The sequence below is a fragment of the Rhinichthys klamathensis genome, unplaced genomic scaffold (genome assembly GCF_029890125.1).
Source record: "Rhinichthys klamathensis goyatoka isolate OS25496 unplaced genomic scaffold, OSU_Roscu_1.1 h1tg001124l_1, whole genome shotgun sequence".
In the NCBI taxonomy this organism is placed as follows: domain Eukaryota; kingdom Metazoa; phylum Chordata; class Actinopteri; order Cypriniformes; family Leuciscidae; genus Rhinichthys; species Rhinichthys klamathensis.
This window is the reverse complement of record NW_026607355.1, coordinates 84,977-102,618: the sequence shown is the minus strand read 5'-3', so window position 1 is coordinate 102,618 and position 17,642 is coordinate 84,977. Positions and strand designations below refer to the sequence as shown.

At 39.1% G+C, this 17,642-nt stretch overlaps 1 protein-coding gene across 2 annotated transcripts in view; it reads left to right on the top strand.

The window, feature by feature from the left end:
* The window catches only part of smc1al (structural maintenance of chromosomes 1A, like), an 83,096-nt gene that overhangs the window by 19,709 nt on the left and 45,745 nt on the right, over window positions 1–17,642 (top strand). The window contains exons 18-26 of one of the 2 annotated variants that reach the window (XM_056244837.1): window positions 13–158; window positions 252–405; window positions 766–879; window positions 1,408–1,564; window positions 2,999–3,153; window positions 5,369–5,520; window positions 5,601–5,670; window positions 13,779–13,889; window positions 15,368–15,471. In XM_056244837.1, the coding sequence (XP_056100812.1) occupies window positions 13–158; window positions 252–405; window positions 766–879; window positions 1,408–1,564; window positions 2,999–3,153; window positions 5,369–5,520; window positions 5,601–5,670; window positions 13,779–13,889; window positions 15,368–15,448 (1,140 nt within the window). In that variant the 3' untranslated portion in view covers window positions 15,449–15,471. Of the gene's footprint in view, window positions 1–12; window positions 159–251; window positions 406–765; window positions 880–1,407; window positions 1,565–2,998; window positions 3,154–5,368; window positions 5,521–5,600; window positions 5,671–13,778; window positions 13,890–15,367; window positions 15,534–17,642 lie in introns of those variants that run through there. The other variant, XM_056244836.1, reaches the window with a different exon arrangement.

Below are 17,642 nucleotides of genomic sequence, written 5' to 3'. Positions count from 1 at the left end.
ATGTTTAAACAGGAAGAGCAGAGGAATATGAAGATCATTGATGAAACCATGGCACAACTGCAGGATCTGAAAAACCAGCACTTGGCCAAGAAATCTGAGGTCAATGATAAAAACCATGAGATGGAGGAGATCCGCAAGAAATTGGGGGGTGCAAACAAGTGAGACCTTTCATGCTTTATCCAGACATGCATAGATGTTTCCAGGAAAAGCAGTATGATGTTGTAAGGAGAACCCTGTGTGTGTGTGGTCAGGGAGTTGACGCAGCTGCAGAAGGAGGTGACGGCCATCGAGACCAAGCTGGAGCAGAAGCGCAGCGACAGACACAACCTGCTGCAGGCCTGCAAGATGCAGGACATCCGGCTCCCGCTGCGCTCCGGCACCATGGACGACATCAGCCAGGAGGAGGTGACGTCACTGTTGTTGAAGCAGATAGGGAAGAAAACACACGTCCAGCAATCACTGGAACCTCAATGCCGTTAAAAACTATAACCCAGCCAAAGAATCTGAAATATAAGATGCTTATGAATTGTGTAACTATTTTTTACTACATAATTGCCATTTGTATAATGTCCCACATTTGTTTTGTTTTTCATAGTTTTAATGAATTAAAACTATTTTTGAAATAAAACTGCTATTATTGGGATATAAGCGGTGGTAAAAAATCCTAATAAAGAGCATGTAGTTGTGTTGAAGCTTTCTAGCAGTGTATTTGAGAACTCCTCCTGATATCCTGCTCGTGTGTGTGTGTGTGTGTGTGTGTTGCAGGGCAGTTCTCAGGCCGAGGAGAGCCTCAGCAGCAGTCAGAAGGCATCTAGCACTGTCCTAGCCAAGGAAGCTCTCATTGAGATCGACTTCAGCAGCTTGTCAGAAGACCTAAAGGTACATCAATGCTTGTGTTACTGTTTACACGCTCGTAAGCACGTTGTAGTGTTCAGAATGTGATAAAGCGTTCTGGAAATTAGGGTTCACGCACCAACCCCGAAGTGATAAAATAAAATTCTGTATCAAAATGTATAGGCAAGACAAGTAGTTTGTTTAGGCATGGTTTGTAGGGAATTACAAACCTGCGCACATATATTCAAACGCACATAACTATAGAATCAATTCTTAATGCGCATGTGAATGCCATCAGCGTTTATCACAGGTTCAGTTTAAAGTCTGTTTAGAGAGAACGGTGTCGTCTTAGCGCCCCTAATTAAATAACAAATGATCATTTCGACGGAAGTGAATCAATCAAAACTAACTTTAGCTGGAAAATAACATTATTCAAGAACCGCTATAAAACCAAACCAATCTCTGTTACCTTAAGTTTATCTCTGTAAAGCTGCTTTGAGACAATCTACATTGTTAAAAGCGCTATATAAATGAAGATGACTTGACATGTGCCGTGACCGATGCTGCTTGCAGGACTCTCTGTCCGAGGACGAGCTCAAGGCGGAGATGAACACATTACAGCAGAGACTCAACGAGCAGCAGAGCATCCTGCAGAGGATCAGCGCCCCCAACATGAAGGCCATGGAGAAGCTGGAGAGCGTCCGAGACAAGTTCCAGGAGACCAGCGACGGTCAGACATGCACAGCCGGCAGGGGAATAACATGCAGGAGAACAAACACAGTCTTTATGATCACACTGAGTCTTGCGGACTCGTCTGAACAACTAGCAGTTAGCCAAGGGGTATCTACCCTTGGGGGTTTTAATAACTTAATTAAAAAAATTTGCAGTTAATGCCACTGTCCACAGCCTGATCATTTATATTATTGAGTTAGTACTTTAAACTTCATTATCCATTCTCATGGAAAAGAAATGTGCTTATGGCATAAAAAGATGACAGACAGAAGCCTTAGGCAATGCTAGAACTTGTTTTAAAACAGTTATTTATATACTTTTGCTTTATTGTGGCACTAAGAAAGAAGGCACGTTTCTAATGGATTTCGTCTGAGTTTTTTCTCTCTTCAAGGGACAGTTCACCCAAAAATGAAAATTGTCTCCATTTACTCTCCATCAAGTTGTTCCAAATCTGTATGAGTTTCTTCCTCCTGAACACACGTGCAAAAAAAAGAAGATATTTTACAGAATGTCAGTAGCCGAACAGCTGATGGACCCCATTGACTTAACATTGATGGTATTTGATTTGATTTCATTCCCTTTTTTTGGAAGTCAATGGGGTCCATCAATTGTTTGGTTACTCATATTCTTCAAAATATCATCTTTTGTGTTCAGCAGAAGAAAGCAATTTATGCAGGTTTGGAACAACTTGAGGGCGAGTAAAAGATGAGGAAATTTTCAATTTTTGGGAGAACTGTCCCTTTAATTGCCTGACTCGATGATGAGATGAGATGAGATGTCTTCCACATGAGATCAGATGGGCCGTAGGTCCCTTTTCTATTGGCTAACTAAAGCAAAATATATTGATAACCTTATAACCTTAAGACATTTGCACGGTACTGTGTATGTATGTGTATATATACACAGTCCACACACATTTAAACAGACATGGGCAAACTAAACACTAAATCCAGGTTTATAAATTAAGCTGACAAAAAAACATTATACAATATATAGTAAGTAGGATTCGTGTTAATAAGTTATGCGCAATAAGTCACCATTATTTCTATAGCACTTTTTACAACACAGGTTGTTTCAAAGCAGCTTTACAGAGATAACAACAGAGTTCAGCTGTACAGCAGCTCTGAGAAACACTGTAGTGCAAGGGTCTTCATTCATCTGACAAACACACATGAAGATATGATTTAAACCTGGGAGACTTCTGCTCCACCCAAACACACTAACTGTGGTCAGCGGAAGCACTTCAGAAGGTTTGGATTAAACCACTCGATTCATATAGATTTCTTTACGATCTCTTTATAACTTTTAGAAGCGTCATAGTTGTTTTCATCACTGTTTGTATATCTCAGCTTGTGTTTTTGCAGCTCACACAGAATTGCATTTCACTTTTTTTGTGTTTGTTTAATGTCTTTTTCTTTTTCTTTTGTCCTAGAGTTTGAAGCTGCCAGGAAGAGGGCGAAGAAGGCCAAGCAGGCGTTTGAACAGATAAAGAAGGAGAGGTTTGACCGCTTCAATGCCTGCTTTGAGTCTGTGGCCACCAACATCGATGAGATCTATAAAGCTCTGTCCCGCAACAGCAGTGCCCAGGTACTTATACAGAGCTGCAGCATCTCTAAAGGCCACGCTACACTCACGGCCAACTTCTTCTTCATTCTTCGCTTAGGGGTAAAAAAAAAAAGTGAATGTTTGTACCAGTTTGGCACTCAAGTCATGTTTATTTATATACCACTTTATACAGTGTATGTCTTTAAAGTAATCAGCTTTACAGTATTAAACATGAAAAAAACAGTTTTTACACGCGGATGCCTGACCTCAATGGACTCATCAGAAGAAATGAAGCAAAGAAAGTCCACATTAAAAAGGCGGAGCTTCAGAGCACACCTACTACCTATTACATAGACGTCACGGACCAATGGTAGTTTAGAGGTGTTTACCAGTTCACTTTGGCATGCCATTTCTAACTCACAAAACAAACTTCATTTTGGCCTAGTTTTGTTCAAAATGACGCCACACCAGTATATGGGGGCCTTAAAGGGTTAGTTCACCCAAAACTGAAAACTCTGTCAGTAATTACTCGCCCTCATGTTGTTCAACCCCGTAAGACTTTCGTTCATCTTTCGAACACAAATGTGTTCGAAAGATGAACGAAAAGCTTTTTTTGCAGTTTACATATTGAATGCGGCCAAACAAACGCTCTAGGCGAGAGTGGCATGAAGCAGCTGTTTATTCTAGTCTACAGTCCACTGAGATGCAACTGGCAAACAAAGGTTTTAGACGCACAAACCATGACAGAAAAGCAAGTGTGGTTTTGATTGCATAAACAACTAAAGTAACTTTGTACATCCTGGCCACATGAAACCATACGCTTACAACCCATGAAGTTATATAGTGCTTGTGTGCTTTTGTAAACGTGCATTTTTCTGCTACACCCTATTTTTCAGAATTGTGTAAGGGCTTGTCGAGGGTATGCTTTAATTTGTCTCAGTTAGTGTTTAGGAGAAGATCAGGGGTCTCATTTATAAAACTGTGCGTAGGATCCTTACTAAAAGTGTACGTGCGCCCGAAAGCCAAAAATGGCGTACGCTAAAAAATATTCAGACTTATAAAACCGTGCGTACGCCAGAACCTGCGCAAAATTCACTTTATAAATCCCAGTCAGCGGAAGATTGTGCGCACATGCGTCTCCTCCCCGAAAGGACCATATATGGAGCTTACAACGCCTAGTTTTACTATGCATATACTCATCTGCATATCATTTGCATATGATTATTCATCCACATGATAACATGTTTAACGGTACAAGACATTAGGAAAATATGAAATACGGATGTGCTGTCAAATATTAGGCTACATTAATAAAAATCATAAGCCTATCCTTGCCTTGTTTTTGAATAAATAAATCAAATAGTGTAAAATACATTTCAGAGAAATTTTCTCAATCTCACTGGTCAAATAGTATTTTTAATTGATTATATTTTTAATGGAAACAGATAGATCTTGTACATTATTTGCACGAAACTATTTTCTCAGACAATCTGCTAATATCATGATAAGCAATTATGTATGTAAAACATTAAAACACAGCATGCCAGAGGAAAAGTGTTCAAAAGCATTGCATCCACAACAAATATTTCTATTTATTGAATATAAAAAAATGTTGTAACTTCTCAGTAATGATTTCATGTAGTTTAAGTGTTTAACTCCATTAATGGGAATGGCATATTTAATCTAAATGTTTATATCAAAAGTAAAACATATAGTTTAAATCATTATTTTATTTATTTAAAGTGTCATTGTTAACATGCACTCTATTTATAATTATGACTCATAATAAAGATTTACGGTTTTACTTCATCTGCCGTTAGATAGGCTAAATATGCGTCAGTTTCACTAAACGGCCCAACGCGCTCGCTGGCGCGGACATTTAAGAAGGGATGAATATTTGCTTCAAGTGATAGGCTTGGTGAGTGAAATTATATTTGTATTATCTTTCTGTATATGTATCATTTTCTTTAGATTTTCTGTCTAAAAGTGACCAAAAAGACATTTAACTCGAGCTCACCATCTGTGTCGCCATTTCCCTTTGTCTCCAGAATGTGCGTACGCACGGCTCAAAGTTTGCTTAAAGGTGCGCACATTCTCCCGTCAAGTTTGTTTTTTATAGATCACAACCTTTGCGTGGAAACTGGCGTACGTACGTTTCCAGCTCCGTTTTGTGCGTACGCACGCTTTATAAATGAGACCCCAGAGCTGCACTGACTAAGACAAATCTTTCCACTGGTCTGTGTGTGTGTGTTGCTAGGCTTTTCTGGGGCCTGAGAACCCCGAGGAGCCATACCTGGATGGTATCAACTATAACTGTGTGGCCCCAGGCAAGCGTTTCCGGCCCATGGACAACCTGTCTGGCGGAGAGAAGACTGTGGCTGCTCTAGCGCTGCTGTTCGCCATTCACAGGTACGTGGACGTGTATTTCCCTTCATGTCAAATCCCAGCCTTCATCCGTGTGTGCCTGACGCCCTTCTCCACCCCTACAGCTATAAGCCTGCTCCCTTCTTCGTGCTGGACGAGATCGATGCCGCACTGGACAACACAAACATTGGCAAGGTTTGTTTCTCACCAGTTTTACACAACCTACTTATAAGAAGTCACACACAGTCATTAGGATACAGGCGAGAGCCACGCAGTTTTGTCAGATTGCTTCTGCAATTTAAACTGCAACATGATGAACATTTAACATCTTATATTTTTCATGCAATCCATCAAGTGGCTTCCCATTAGGCACTGCTCTTAGAATAGAAATGTTGTTGTGCTACTCTTGAGATCCACCAGGTGATGCATGGAACCACATACTTTCGTTCAGCGGTTTCCGAACGCTTTCTGCCGGGCCCCTTTTGTAGAGAGATATTTTCAAGCGCCCCACCTACACCCACCCACATAAAGATACTTTTTAGACAGGACCTTGCTTGCAAATCCTATAGGATTTATTTGAAACATTGTAATTAATACAGTATTACAACTTCTCAACTTAACAGAGACTTCACATCATAAACACAAAGAGAAGCCTAAGTAGCAACTTAACTTGTTCAGCTTTAAACAGTCACAAGCTAATATTTTGAGGCACACAACACACCAGGGTTTTTCCTGGGTCAAAAGTCCGCTCAAATAATGCGCCGACATGAAGTTTCTCTGTAGTAGTAGAGTTGTGTCTGTTTGCACCAGCCCTACTGTGCTGTAACGTGTGTGTGTGTGTGTGTGTGTGTGTAGCCATGCCCAACAACGCTGGATGCAATTATTAAATATTGTAAAAGTATACAAGTGAATAAAATTACAAAATAAACATTCATTGATCAGTACTTTTTACTTTTAATACTTAAGTACATTAAAAATCAAGTACTTTTACTGGAGCAATAATTAACAAGCAATAAGTATCTGTGCTGTTATTCAAGTATTTGATTAGTGTACTTCACCACTGTATCACTGTCAGTCGGATTCAATCACGCATTTAAATATAGCTGTCAATCCAGAAACTTTGCAATGTGTCGTTAGCCGCATGAAAAATCTACATTATATACAGAAAGAGAGCAAAGATGGCTGCCATTATAATCACAGAAGCTGTCAACTACAACGCGACACGCACAAAGCTGCACTCTCACGAAAACTCCCATTATAGTCAATGAAGCTGTAAAATTAATCTCTTATTGACATTCTGCTTATGCTTTGTTAGTTATGATGAAAGGATTCGTGAGTGTGCAGAACTGAACAGAGACTCAAGGTGTTGAGTGGATTCTGACTAGCTTAAACGCATCTGATTGGCCGCTGAGTTCACGCGCTCCACAGATGTGTCTGTGATATGCTCAAATCTCAACACACAAACACTCACGGGAGTGTGTATCAGGTGTAACACAGGCAGGTGTTGTCACATAAATGATCAGATTAATCTTTGACGGGACAGAGATTAGTTTCGCCGGCTGCCGTAACCTTTTCAGTCCAGGAAACCCTCACACTGGGGGCCGGCAGAGAGAGTTCGGCAACCACTGCTTTACTGGATGATTCAAGGTTTATGTGGATAAAGGGCTTTTTCTTGAAGAGATTGTTACTCACACTAATGTCACTCCAAACCTATATGGTTTTTTTTATGTGGAAAACAGAAAGAAGGTATTTTAAGGAAAAGTTTTTTTTCCCCACTCAGGATTTTTTTGGTAACCAAAACTGTTTGGTTATAAATATTCTGTAAGATATCATCTTTTATGTTCCACAGAAGAAAGTAAAGCCCTATTCGGACAGGATTAGCTTTACAAGGGTAGATGGAGTAATGTTATTTTACCACAGGACGTCTGTAATAATAATGACCAATTCACGGGATAAGAGATCTCAGTAAACCAGCAGAAGTGGGAGAGTAACTCGATTTACACACCGCCATCACTCATGTCGTCATGTGTGTGTTACGCTGCTTCCTGATATCACCTGCGCAAACACATATAACCTATATTTATATATATAAAACAGTTATGTCCGGTCGAACGATGTATTCATTAACTTCAGATTGGATTGTGTTGGTAATAGGCACTTAACGCTAATAGATGTTTCGTGCCTCTAACGAATGCTCTCGATCTTCTTTCTGATCTGAGCTGTGTGTGTAAAACACTTGAGTTCTGCCACAGACTCGTCTCAGCGCCTAGAACGCGACTGAATGCTTTTTCAAGCGTCTCCATACTTGGAAAAATGTGGAAAACTACTTTTAAACTGGAAAGGACGAAATATTCACGTACATATTTACAGCGGGGTTAGTATTACCTGAGGTAATTTTCCCAGACATTTTACTGATGTAAAAGCTGCTGTAATCTTCACTAGGGCTGCAACTAACGATTATTTTGAAAATTGATTAATCGGACGATTATTTTTACGATTAATCGGCTAAAAAAATCAATTAGATTTTGTTTATTATAACTAAATAAAACCCTAAATCAGGGTATTTATGTGTAAAAGTGTACTTTAAAAAGTGCAAAAGCCACACATTGAGTTTTACTAATATCGATATCTGCATTGTTTTTAATGACAATTGCTGATGGCAAGTTGACAACCATGATTAATGTAAAAAAATAAAATAATAACTTGTTATTATTAAAAATTTAAATACACAATTTTTGTTTAAACAAATTTACACAGACATGTTGTTCAGATGTGAAGATATAAACTAAAAACATCTAAAATATATCATTCATTTAATTTTTATTTAAAATTAATTGAATTATAAGGATAAATTGATCAAATAAATATAGAAAGACTGAAAACAAGCGTGTGAACGTAGTAGAGCCGCAGTAGATCGCGTTTGAAAAGCAATGAAAACTTAATAGTAGACAAATGCTATAAAAAGAGAACGGAGTGGAGGTACGCAGAAGCTAACAGGCTTGATTAAAAGGACAGGAAAGATGATGCATTAGTGCACAAGCATTCGCTGAAAACAACTGAGTACAGTGACTAAAAAAACACTCTTTTACTGCTGCTGTTATTAACTGCCTTTAATTTAGTGCTTCACTTTGTAAACACCGTTTTAATTGAACCTATTTCTGCGGTAGCGCTATTTTAATCCATCACTTATGTTGCGAGCGAACTGATTGCGCAACAATCCCGCATATTGAGAGCTGCTCCCTGATGCCCGCAAATTAGTTACATTTTTTACAGTCTATGGTTCAAACTCCCGGAATCAATCATGGGAGACAGAACCGTGTAGGCAGAACCGTGTAGTACGGCAGAGCGGCGAGGGAGAGAGACCTTGCGTGTGTGTGCCTCATGAAGCGCATGTAAGACAGAGCATCATGAGTGGCCTGTTTTAACCAATCACCAGTAAACGCTCCCTGTGACGTAAGCAGACCAACTAATCGACAGAGGTGGAAAGTAACGAATTACATTTACTCGCGTTACGTAATTGAGTAGTTTTTTTGTGTACTTCTACTTTTTTAAGTAGTTTTTAAAATCTGTACTTTTACTTTTACTTAAGTACGTTTTGTTTGAAGTTTTGTTCTTCGCTACATTTGAAATCATATCCGTTACTGAGTAAAAAATAATAATACAAGGGAGAAAAAAAAAATCACACTCCGGAAACTACTGCATTGGTTGGTTGAAGGGCGGGAGAACAAACGCGCAAGAAAGGTGACGCAGACCCAGCTGAAGCTGAAAGCGCCCTCGAATTCTTATGAAGCGAATGGGCTCTACGCACGGCGGTATTTCCGGTGAAGGTCAAGGATGCTCGATAACTTCCGCCGATCATAGAGTCCAATGCAATACCGAGAATTTATATTGAATTGTATACTCCATGGTTATACTAAAGAAGCGTTAGTCACAAAAACTGACAAAACAGACACACCTCGTTGTGTTTATGCTTCTTTTTAAAATTATATTAAATAAACATAACTATATATAAAATTACATCTAAACGTATGAAAGTTTCGTTTCAAAGACGGGAGGACAGTAAATTTTGAAGACTCTGCCATAATCCCGTTTTCCTCGGTTTTCCTCCGCTTTAATCTCCCCAACCGGAAACTGACGAGCATCCTTGCGTCAAATGCGGAACTTATGCGTGCATATAGCCTATTATGGCCAGTATGGAAATACTTTGTAGAAAAAACGAGTGGTTGTCCTCGAGTATAGATATCCAATTTGCAAAAAATGTGGACGCAAAGTGGCTGCAAAAAGAGGATACATAGGACACACCATCCCTCCTGCAGATAAAGGTATGTCCCGATGAATTTAACTTAAGGCCGAATGACTTACGTGATGAAGAGGGAATCCCGGAATCCAGTCATGAAAATGGAATTCACATAACGCAGATGTCACGTAAAACACGCAAAATAATGGATGGATGAATACATGGAAAGTAGAACTGTGCAATAAATCCAATCGCGACATGGTCTGTGAATATTTAAGCACAAAAATACTTCTATGTAGGCCTAAATATATAACATATTTGTTCTGCTGAGCTGCGCCGCTTTGTCTAGGCTACTAACGTTACATACTCAAGAACGTTCATGGTGTTTTCAGCGTCTCACAAACAATTTGAGGTAGGGATGCACGATGATATCGGGACTACATCGGTATCGGCCGATAAAAGCTTAAAATGACCATCATCGGCATCGGCCGATATGAATATTTCTGCCGATGAGCCTTGCCGATAGGGTGGCGTGTTTCCTATGCGCACGTGACGACCGTGAACGAAGCATGAGCGCCAGCAATTTAAACTTCCAACTAGGGGTGTGCCGTGCGTCTCACGGTTGTTGATCGTGGACGATTAAAATGTCTCCACGATCTGCTTTTGAAGAAAAATCATAGTATCGTGCATCCTATCAGTTCAATTCTGGCGCCTTCATCTCAACATACACAACGCGACGTACATTCACATCACATCACATGTAAACGCAGAGGTAGAGTTACATTCACGGGACACCGCAATTCACAAAAGTTCATTGTTTGCATGTGCGTCAAAGTCTTGCTAGGTAAACATGTCATTCACGTGCTGATGCGCTGTTCTAACATCCGCTTTTCTGAGCGCGTTACACCCGACGCTCACAGGAACTAAAGCCGTCACAGCGCCTGCATACTGGACTAATCTTTCGAGTCTTATTGCGCTGATACTGTCAAATACACACACGGTTTACATAAACAAAGTTGGTTATGTCTAAAGTGAAAGCAAACAGAGAAAATCTGCTTGTCAAATGCGTGTATATTAGACGCGTCGCGTGCAGTTCTTAAAGAGACAGTATAATATGCTGCCGCTTGTCCTTAAAGAGATACTGCACCCAGAAATAAAAATTCTGTCATTATTTACTCACTCTAATGTTGTTCCAAACCTGTATTCATTTCTTTCTTGAGCTTAAATATACTATGGAAGTCACTGAAGTACAGCAACTGATTGGTTAGCCACATTCTTCCAAATAACTTTTATAATTTCAACAGAAGAAAGAAACTTGAGAGAGTAAATGATGACAATTAAAATTTTGGGGAGAACTATCTCGTTAATGTTAATAAAACAACAAAACACAAAGAGGAAATCACTCACTGCTCTTGACTGAGAACTTTAATAGAAGCTTTAATAAGCTTTTTTTGCACTTAAAAAAGACACACAAATATATCGGTATCGGCATCGGGCAAAATTAGTCTGAAAATATCGGCATATCGAATATCGGTCAAAATCCTATATCGTGCATCCCTAATTTGAGGACATGAATACATGAACATTTCCAGAGCTGCTCTGAGAGAACGCCTAATGAGCATTGTCATAATTTTATTTGAGAAAAACCATTGTCAAATACACTTTGAAACGGGTCTTCTTCACTACAACCTGTCAAAATAAAAGTTCGGTTTTACTAAGGAGAAATTCTGGGCATACAATAGAACGAACTTCTCAAAATAATAATAACAACAATAATACATTTTATTTAAACATTATTTAAAGGAATATATATTTTTTTGTCCATAGTTTAATTTAGTAAATCTGTTTTTGCAGCGCTTCCCCAAAAAATAAAAGGACACAAAGTTTAAATTTACATTTGATTACCACCGTTTTTGATAATATATTTGGATTAAATCATAAAAAGAAACATTCATTTTCTGAATAAAATACATTTCATAGGACTATATTATTCTTAAACATTTTAATAAATTATTAATGTTAAAAATAAGTTGTTAATCTAATTCATTATCAATTATTGAATTTAATTGATTAGACATGTTTTAATGAAATTTTAATAAACAAAACAAACAAATGGTTTCAAGTTTGTTATAGTAAAAGCATTTGTTCAACCAAAAAAAAACCCTGATTTCATTAATTTAACTGTCATTTTAACTAATGATAATAATAATAATAATAACCATAATTTAATAATACTGTTTATTTATTTAAAGGTGCTATATGTAACTTTTCTTCTAAAATGAATCCTTTTTTTATTGCCTGTGTGTGAAGGGGTTGTAATCACACATTACAATGATCCACTTGTCAGGTTTTGCTATTACCTCTGAAGGCCAGTATTCCTATTTCTATGTGAAGTCTCCGGGTCGGATTTTCTGCGAAATCCATCGGATGTGACGTGCATGCGCGCTCCCGAGCCTCTCTCCTTATATACAGTCTATGCGACGGCACTGCAGCTGACGACATGGAGTCTGATAACACTAAACACGACCTGCCTCCAGCACAACACAAACTCCAACACAAATTCCGCAAAAATATAAAAAACAAAACAAAACAAAAATGTATCTGCTGAAGCTCGTCAGGCCAAACGTGAATCGAATCGACATAGGACGAAAACACGGATCAACATCGGCAGAGCGTTTGAATTATGGAGAGACCTCCGCTATTTTTATTGTGATAAATTACAAGTTTTCAGATATGCTGAAATAATGTTAAACTATAATGAAATAGCAAGGTCAACTACAACATACATGAGACATGAAATGAATACAAAAGACTGTTCCAGGATAACAAAAAGTAGGTGCTTTAGGATGTAACTTTTATTTTATGTACTAGATCTACTGTCTAACGTCACTCATCCCACTACTATCATATTGTTTATAATACACATTTCCGACACGTTCAGTGCAGTAATGTTACTTCCTACGATCTTACTGTTACACTGACATTGTTCAGTCTAGTTTACTAACCGTTTTCGTTATCATATTATACATTCACCTATCTTGACATTGCTGATTGTGAAAGATACACGAATGGTTAGTGAAATGCCCTATGCTAGATAACACCACAGATGTAACGTTATCATGGTATGAGCATGGAGCATTAGTTCAGCGTCAAGCTGATAAAAGTAGCCTATTATTGTAACGTTGCAGTGGGAGTTTACATGAGTTTCCAGCATGTTGTGTGATGCTTTCTCCGGTGTGTTGAAAGTCTCAGTGTGGCCGGTACCATGAGTGATCGCTCTTGTGTTCGAGCACGAGCGCTCTTGTAAAAATTGGTTGCAATCTGAAACATCACCGATAGAGGTGATATATAAACCGTGATATTTTCTGAGACGTTATCATACTGTGAAAATCTCATACCATTAATACAACCCTACACGGGGGATTCCCCCACCCGCTGTTAAAAAAGTAACTCAGTAACTTTTACTCTGAGTAAATTTTAAATTAGCTACTTTTTACTTTTACTTGAGTACATTTTTAGACCGGTACTTTTACTTGTACTTAAGTAAAATTTCATTGAAGTAGTAGTACTTTTACTTGAGTAGAATATTTTATTACTCTTTCCACCTCTGCTAATCGATAATGACATTCGTTGACAACGATTTTCATAATCGATTATTATCGCTTTTATCGATTAGTTGTTGCAGCCCTAATCTTCACTGATATTGTCTGTAATGATGACTGAGATGCACATCACAGAGAAGCTCTGGTAATAATTACTCTACCCCCCCTCCATGTTACACTCGTCCCGTCCGGATAGGGCTTAAGTCATAAAGATTTGTAACCACATGAGAGTAAATGATGACATCATTTTCATTTTTGGGTGAACTTTCCCTTTAAGGTTTATGTAAATCTTCCATGTTAAATATCATTAGAAATAAAATTGAGATTAAAGATTTTTTTGTGAATTGACAGCCCAAATGTCCTGATTGTGACAGCATCACCATGAAGAGAAACATGAATGCTCGTGATCTTCACTCTCTGTGAGATCGACATGCACTGAGCTGCTGTTTGCCTGTGTTGTGCAGGTTGCAAACTACATCAAGGATCAGTCGGTGCAGAACTTCCAGGCTATCGTGATCTCCCTGAAAGAGGAGTTTTACACCAAGGCAGACTCCCTGATCGGAGTCTATCCAGAGGTCAGGGTTCACACACACACACACGCATGCTTTATTTCAGTACTGTGTTGTATTATGACTTTAAATCAGCTGCTCGATGAAACTGCTTAGGGATGGCCAATATGACCACAGTATTTATTATTATTATTATATAATTCTGGGGGAGATATGTGTGTCACTCACTACACAACATGTTGTACATTTACCCAGAACCAGACAGATTTCATATTCAATATCATGGACAAAAATGTATTCTTAAATTGAATTGACAACTATTGTACATATGTTCTACTTCCACTGCTTAGATAAGCTCGCATACAGCGATATACTCTCGCCGGCCATTTCATTAGGTAGACCTCGCTAGCACCGGGTCAGACCCGTGTTTATGACTGCCTTAAGTCTTCATGGCACAGATTCAGCAAGCTGCAGGAAACATGCCTCTGAGGTTCTGGTCCATACTGGCATGATTTTTAGCCTTTGAGTTGAGTGAACTCAGTCATGATCCAGACACCAGTTTGGCGCGTTCTCCTGATGAAAGCATCAGTAGATGTGTCCTCTGTGGGCATAAAGCTGTGGATGATACTCAGCTCGGCTGTGGTGTTTAAATGATGCTCAATTGGACTGAGGCCCAAGATGATATGGCACACACACACACACACACACACACACACACTACACCAGCAGCAGCTGAGTGCTGACACAGGGCAGCATCATCCATGCTCTCATGCGGTTCACAGCCATCTGAATGTGGCCGCAGAAACCCAGACTCATCAGGCGACGTGTGGTCCTGTGGAGCTGTGTGAACTAGCCTCAGTTTGCTGTGCTCCGCTGACAGGACATGCACAGGTGTGTGTCGTCTTCTGCTTCAAGGTGTTCAGAGATGATCTTCTGCAGACTTAAGTTCCTGTTGTGTCTCTCTACACTGGAACCAGTCTGCCGTTCTCCTGACCTCTGACCTCAACAGGGCGTTTCTCCCACAGAACTGACGATCACTGGATACTCACTCTTCCACAGACCATTCTCTGTAAACCTAGAGATGTGTGTGTGTGTGTGTGAATCCCAGTAGATCAGCAGTTTCTGAAATACACCAAACGCCTCGTTCAAAGTCACTAAATCTTCTTCTTCCTCATTCGGACGCTCAGTTTGAGCTTCAGTGTCTTCATCATCTCTGCATCCTGAAGCGTTGAGTTACCGCCACGTGATTGGCTGATTAGATATCTGCGTTAACAGCAGTGAACAGGTGTACCTAGTGAAGTGGCAGTGAGTGTTTATTCTATAGAAACTGGCTGTTTTCTTTCAGCTTCTCTGAGCTCAGACACGCCAGAGACCGAACTAAATGCAAAAAAGCTTCTTTCTTTTTTTAAAGTGAAAATTTCATTGAATGCCCACGTTTCATCGTATGCTGTTTTGAAACATTGTGAATTGTAGTATAAAAAAAAGCACTGTACAAATAAGTGAGTAGATTTCCTATGCATGACTTTGCCTGTCTGTGTCCACAGCAAGGAGACTGCGTCATCAGTAAAGTCCTGACCTTTGACCTCTCCCAGTATCCTGACGCCAATCCCAATCCCAATGAGTGACACAATCACATTCTTCAAAACGTGTGTTTCTCTGTACTTTCTAGAGATCAGCTTGGCTTGTTTAGTTCTTAATATTTACACTTTTGTCTCTTGATGGATTTAAATGTTTCATTATGAGTTTCTTTTTGCCTTCATACGTGAATGGGTCAAATCATCTGTGTTTCTGTTTAGTACCTTTTGGCAATCATGTAATTTTGATTAATCCATTAAACTAGATTAGTCTGACTTTTTTACACTTTTAACTTGGCATAATTTGCTTTAAAGCTTTATAGTGCAAAACATCACGGTTGAGTTCAAGTACATGTGAGTCGACCAAGACCTGCAGTTTAAGCTGTTATTTTAGTCGTTTGGTAAAATAATTGTATAATCCCTTTTGTAGTCACTGTTTTTTGTTCTAATTTTACTCTTGAAAAATAAACCCTGCTTTTCATTAATGTTTGATTACGCATGGATTTCTTGGGCTTCACATTCCCATCATAACATGTTTCTTGGTCATGTTGAAATCTGACTGTATATTAGATCATGCAGCCGTTTACTGAGGCTTTACTCAAAGCCAGGGTCTCTCATAAACATGCACACCATTATAATAAAACACTGTATACAATGGCTAGACTTATTGCGGGGAATGGGGCGGACCTAAATCTGCTGAATCTAGGCAGTGTCTTTACTATCACAAGTCCTGACCGACTCGTTGAGTCCAGTCATAGGAGAAGCCATGACACATGATAACTGGGGCCAGCTTTATTGTGTGTATACTCTATTTTAATAGCTCAAATATTGTTCAGCCATTAGTGGTGGTGTGCTCTGTGTGTCGGTCACCTGTTCACATCACGTGATGTTAACCTCCGCTTACATGAGCGTGTTCCTGCCACCCGTACCTGTTGAAGACCGTTCATCCCGGAGTCGTATGCTCTTTACTAATGTGTTTTTCAATAAACTGATTTTAAATCAAGAACAGAAGTGTTGTTGGGATATTTATTTGCAAGTGTGTGGTTTGATTTTGACACCAGTTTTGCATTTTCTGTTTATTTTTAAAAGTATTTTCCCATTTATATGTTTTGTCCATATTTGTAAGATCAGGGTATCAATCAGCATATTTAATGTTTGACAGGAATGAAACGAGGCTGTGAGGGACATAATTATCCGGTCTTCAAATGCTTTCAGAAATGTCCTACTTCCCACCATTACGAGCTCGCCACGTTAGAGCGCTTTGGGATGTGTGTGTGTTAATATATCATTTATACCAGTTAAAATTTTGGAAAATAAGATTTTTTTAATGTTCCTGAAAGAAGTCTCTTCTGCTCACCAAGGCTGCATTTATTTGATTGAAAATACAGTAAAATACTGTTTTAATATTATTTAAAATGTAATTTATTTCTGTGATGTCACAGCTGAATTTTCAGCATCATTACTCCAGTCTTCAGTGTCACATGATCCTTCAGAAATCATTCTAATATACTGTATATGCTGATTTGATGAAAAGAAATACCATCAGATTAAGATAAAGCTATAGGGTGAATGTGAGTCTTGAGAAGAGATTTAAAGCAGGATAGCGTGCCTGAATGCCTGAGATGCCCAGGGACTTCCACAGCCGAGGGGCCCGGACTGCAAAAGCCCACTCACCTTTAGGGACAAGTGGAGATTTTGGGACCATTAGTAGTACCCTACCAGAGGATCTCCAGCAGCGCTCGGGCTCATGGGGAATCAGCAGATCATAGGCAGGAGCCTGGACATTGCAAGGCTTTAAAAACAAGCAGGACAATCTCTAAATCAATTCTAAAACTCACAGGTAACCAGAAAAGGGCAGCAAGGGTGGTCGCTTCTCTTAGTGAGTGTTAAAAGCCTGGCAGCCGCATTTTAAATCAGCTGCAGTCCTGCTAATACCAGATGAAGTGCATTACAATAGTCAAGTCGGGAGGAGATAAAAGCATGAATGACCTTTTCTAAATCTGCAAAAGAAAGGAATGGCTTGATCTTTGTTAGCTGTGTCAGTTATTCACCACTTTAGTCACCTGAGCATCGAAGGACATCCGAATCAAAGATGACACTAGGTTGCCTCTTTTCGAACATTATTAGACAGGGCACCAGACTAGAGGAGAGATTATTAATGCTGCTAATACTGGGGACACTTGGGGTAATTATAAGTACCTCTGATTTGAAGTAATTCAATAGCAGAAAATTTTTTCAACATCCA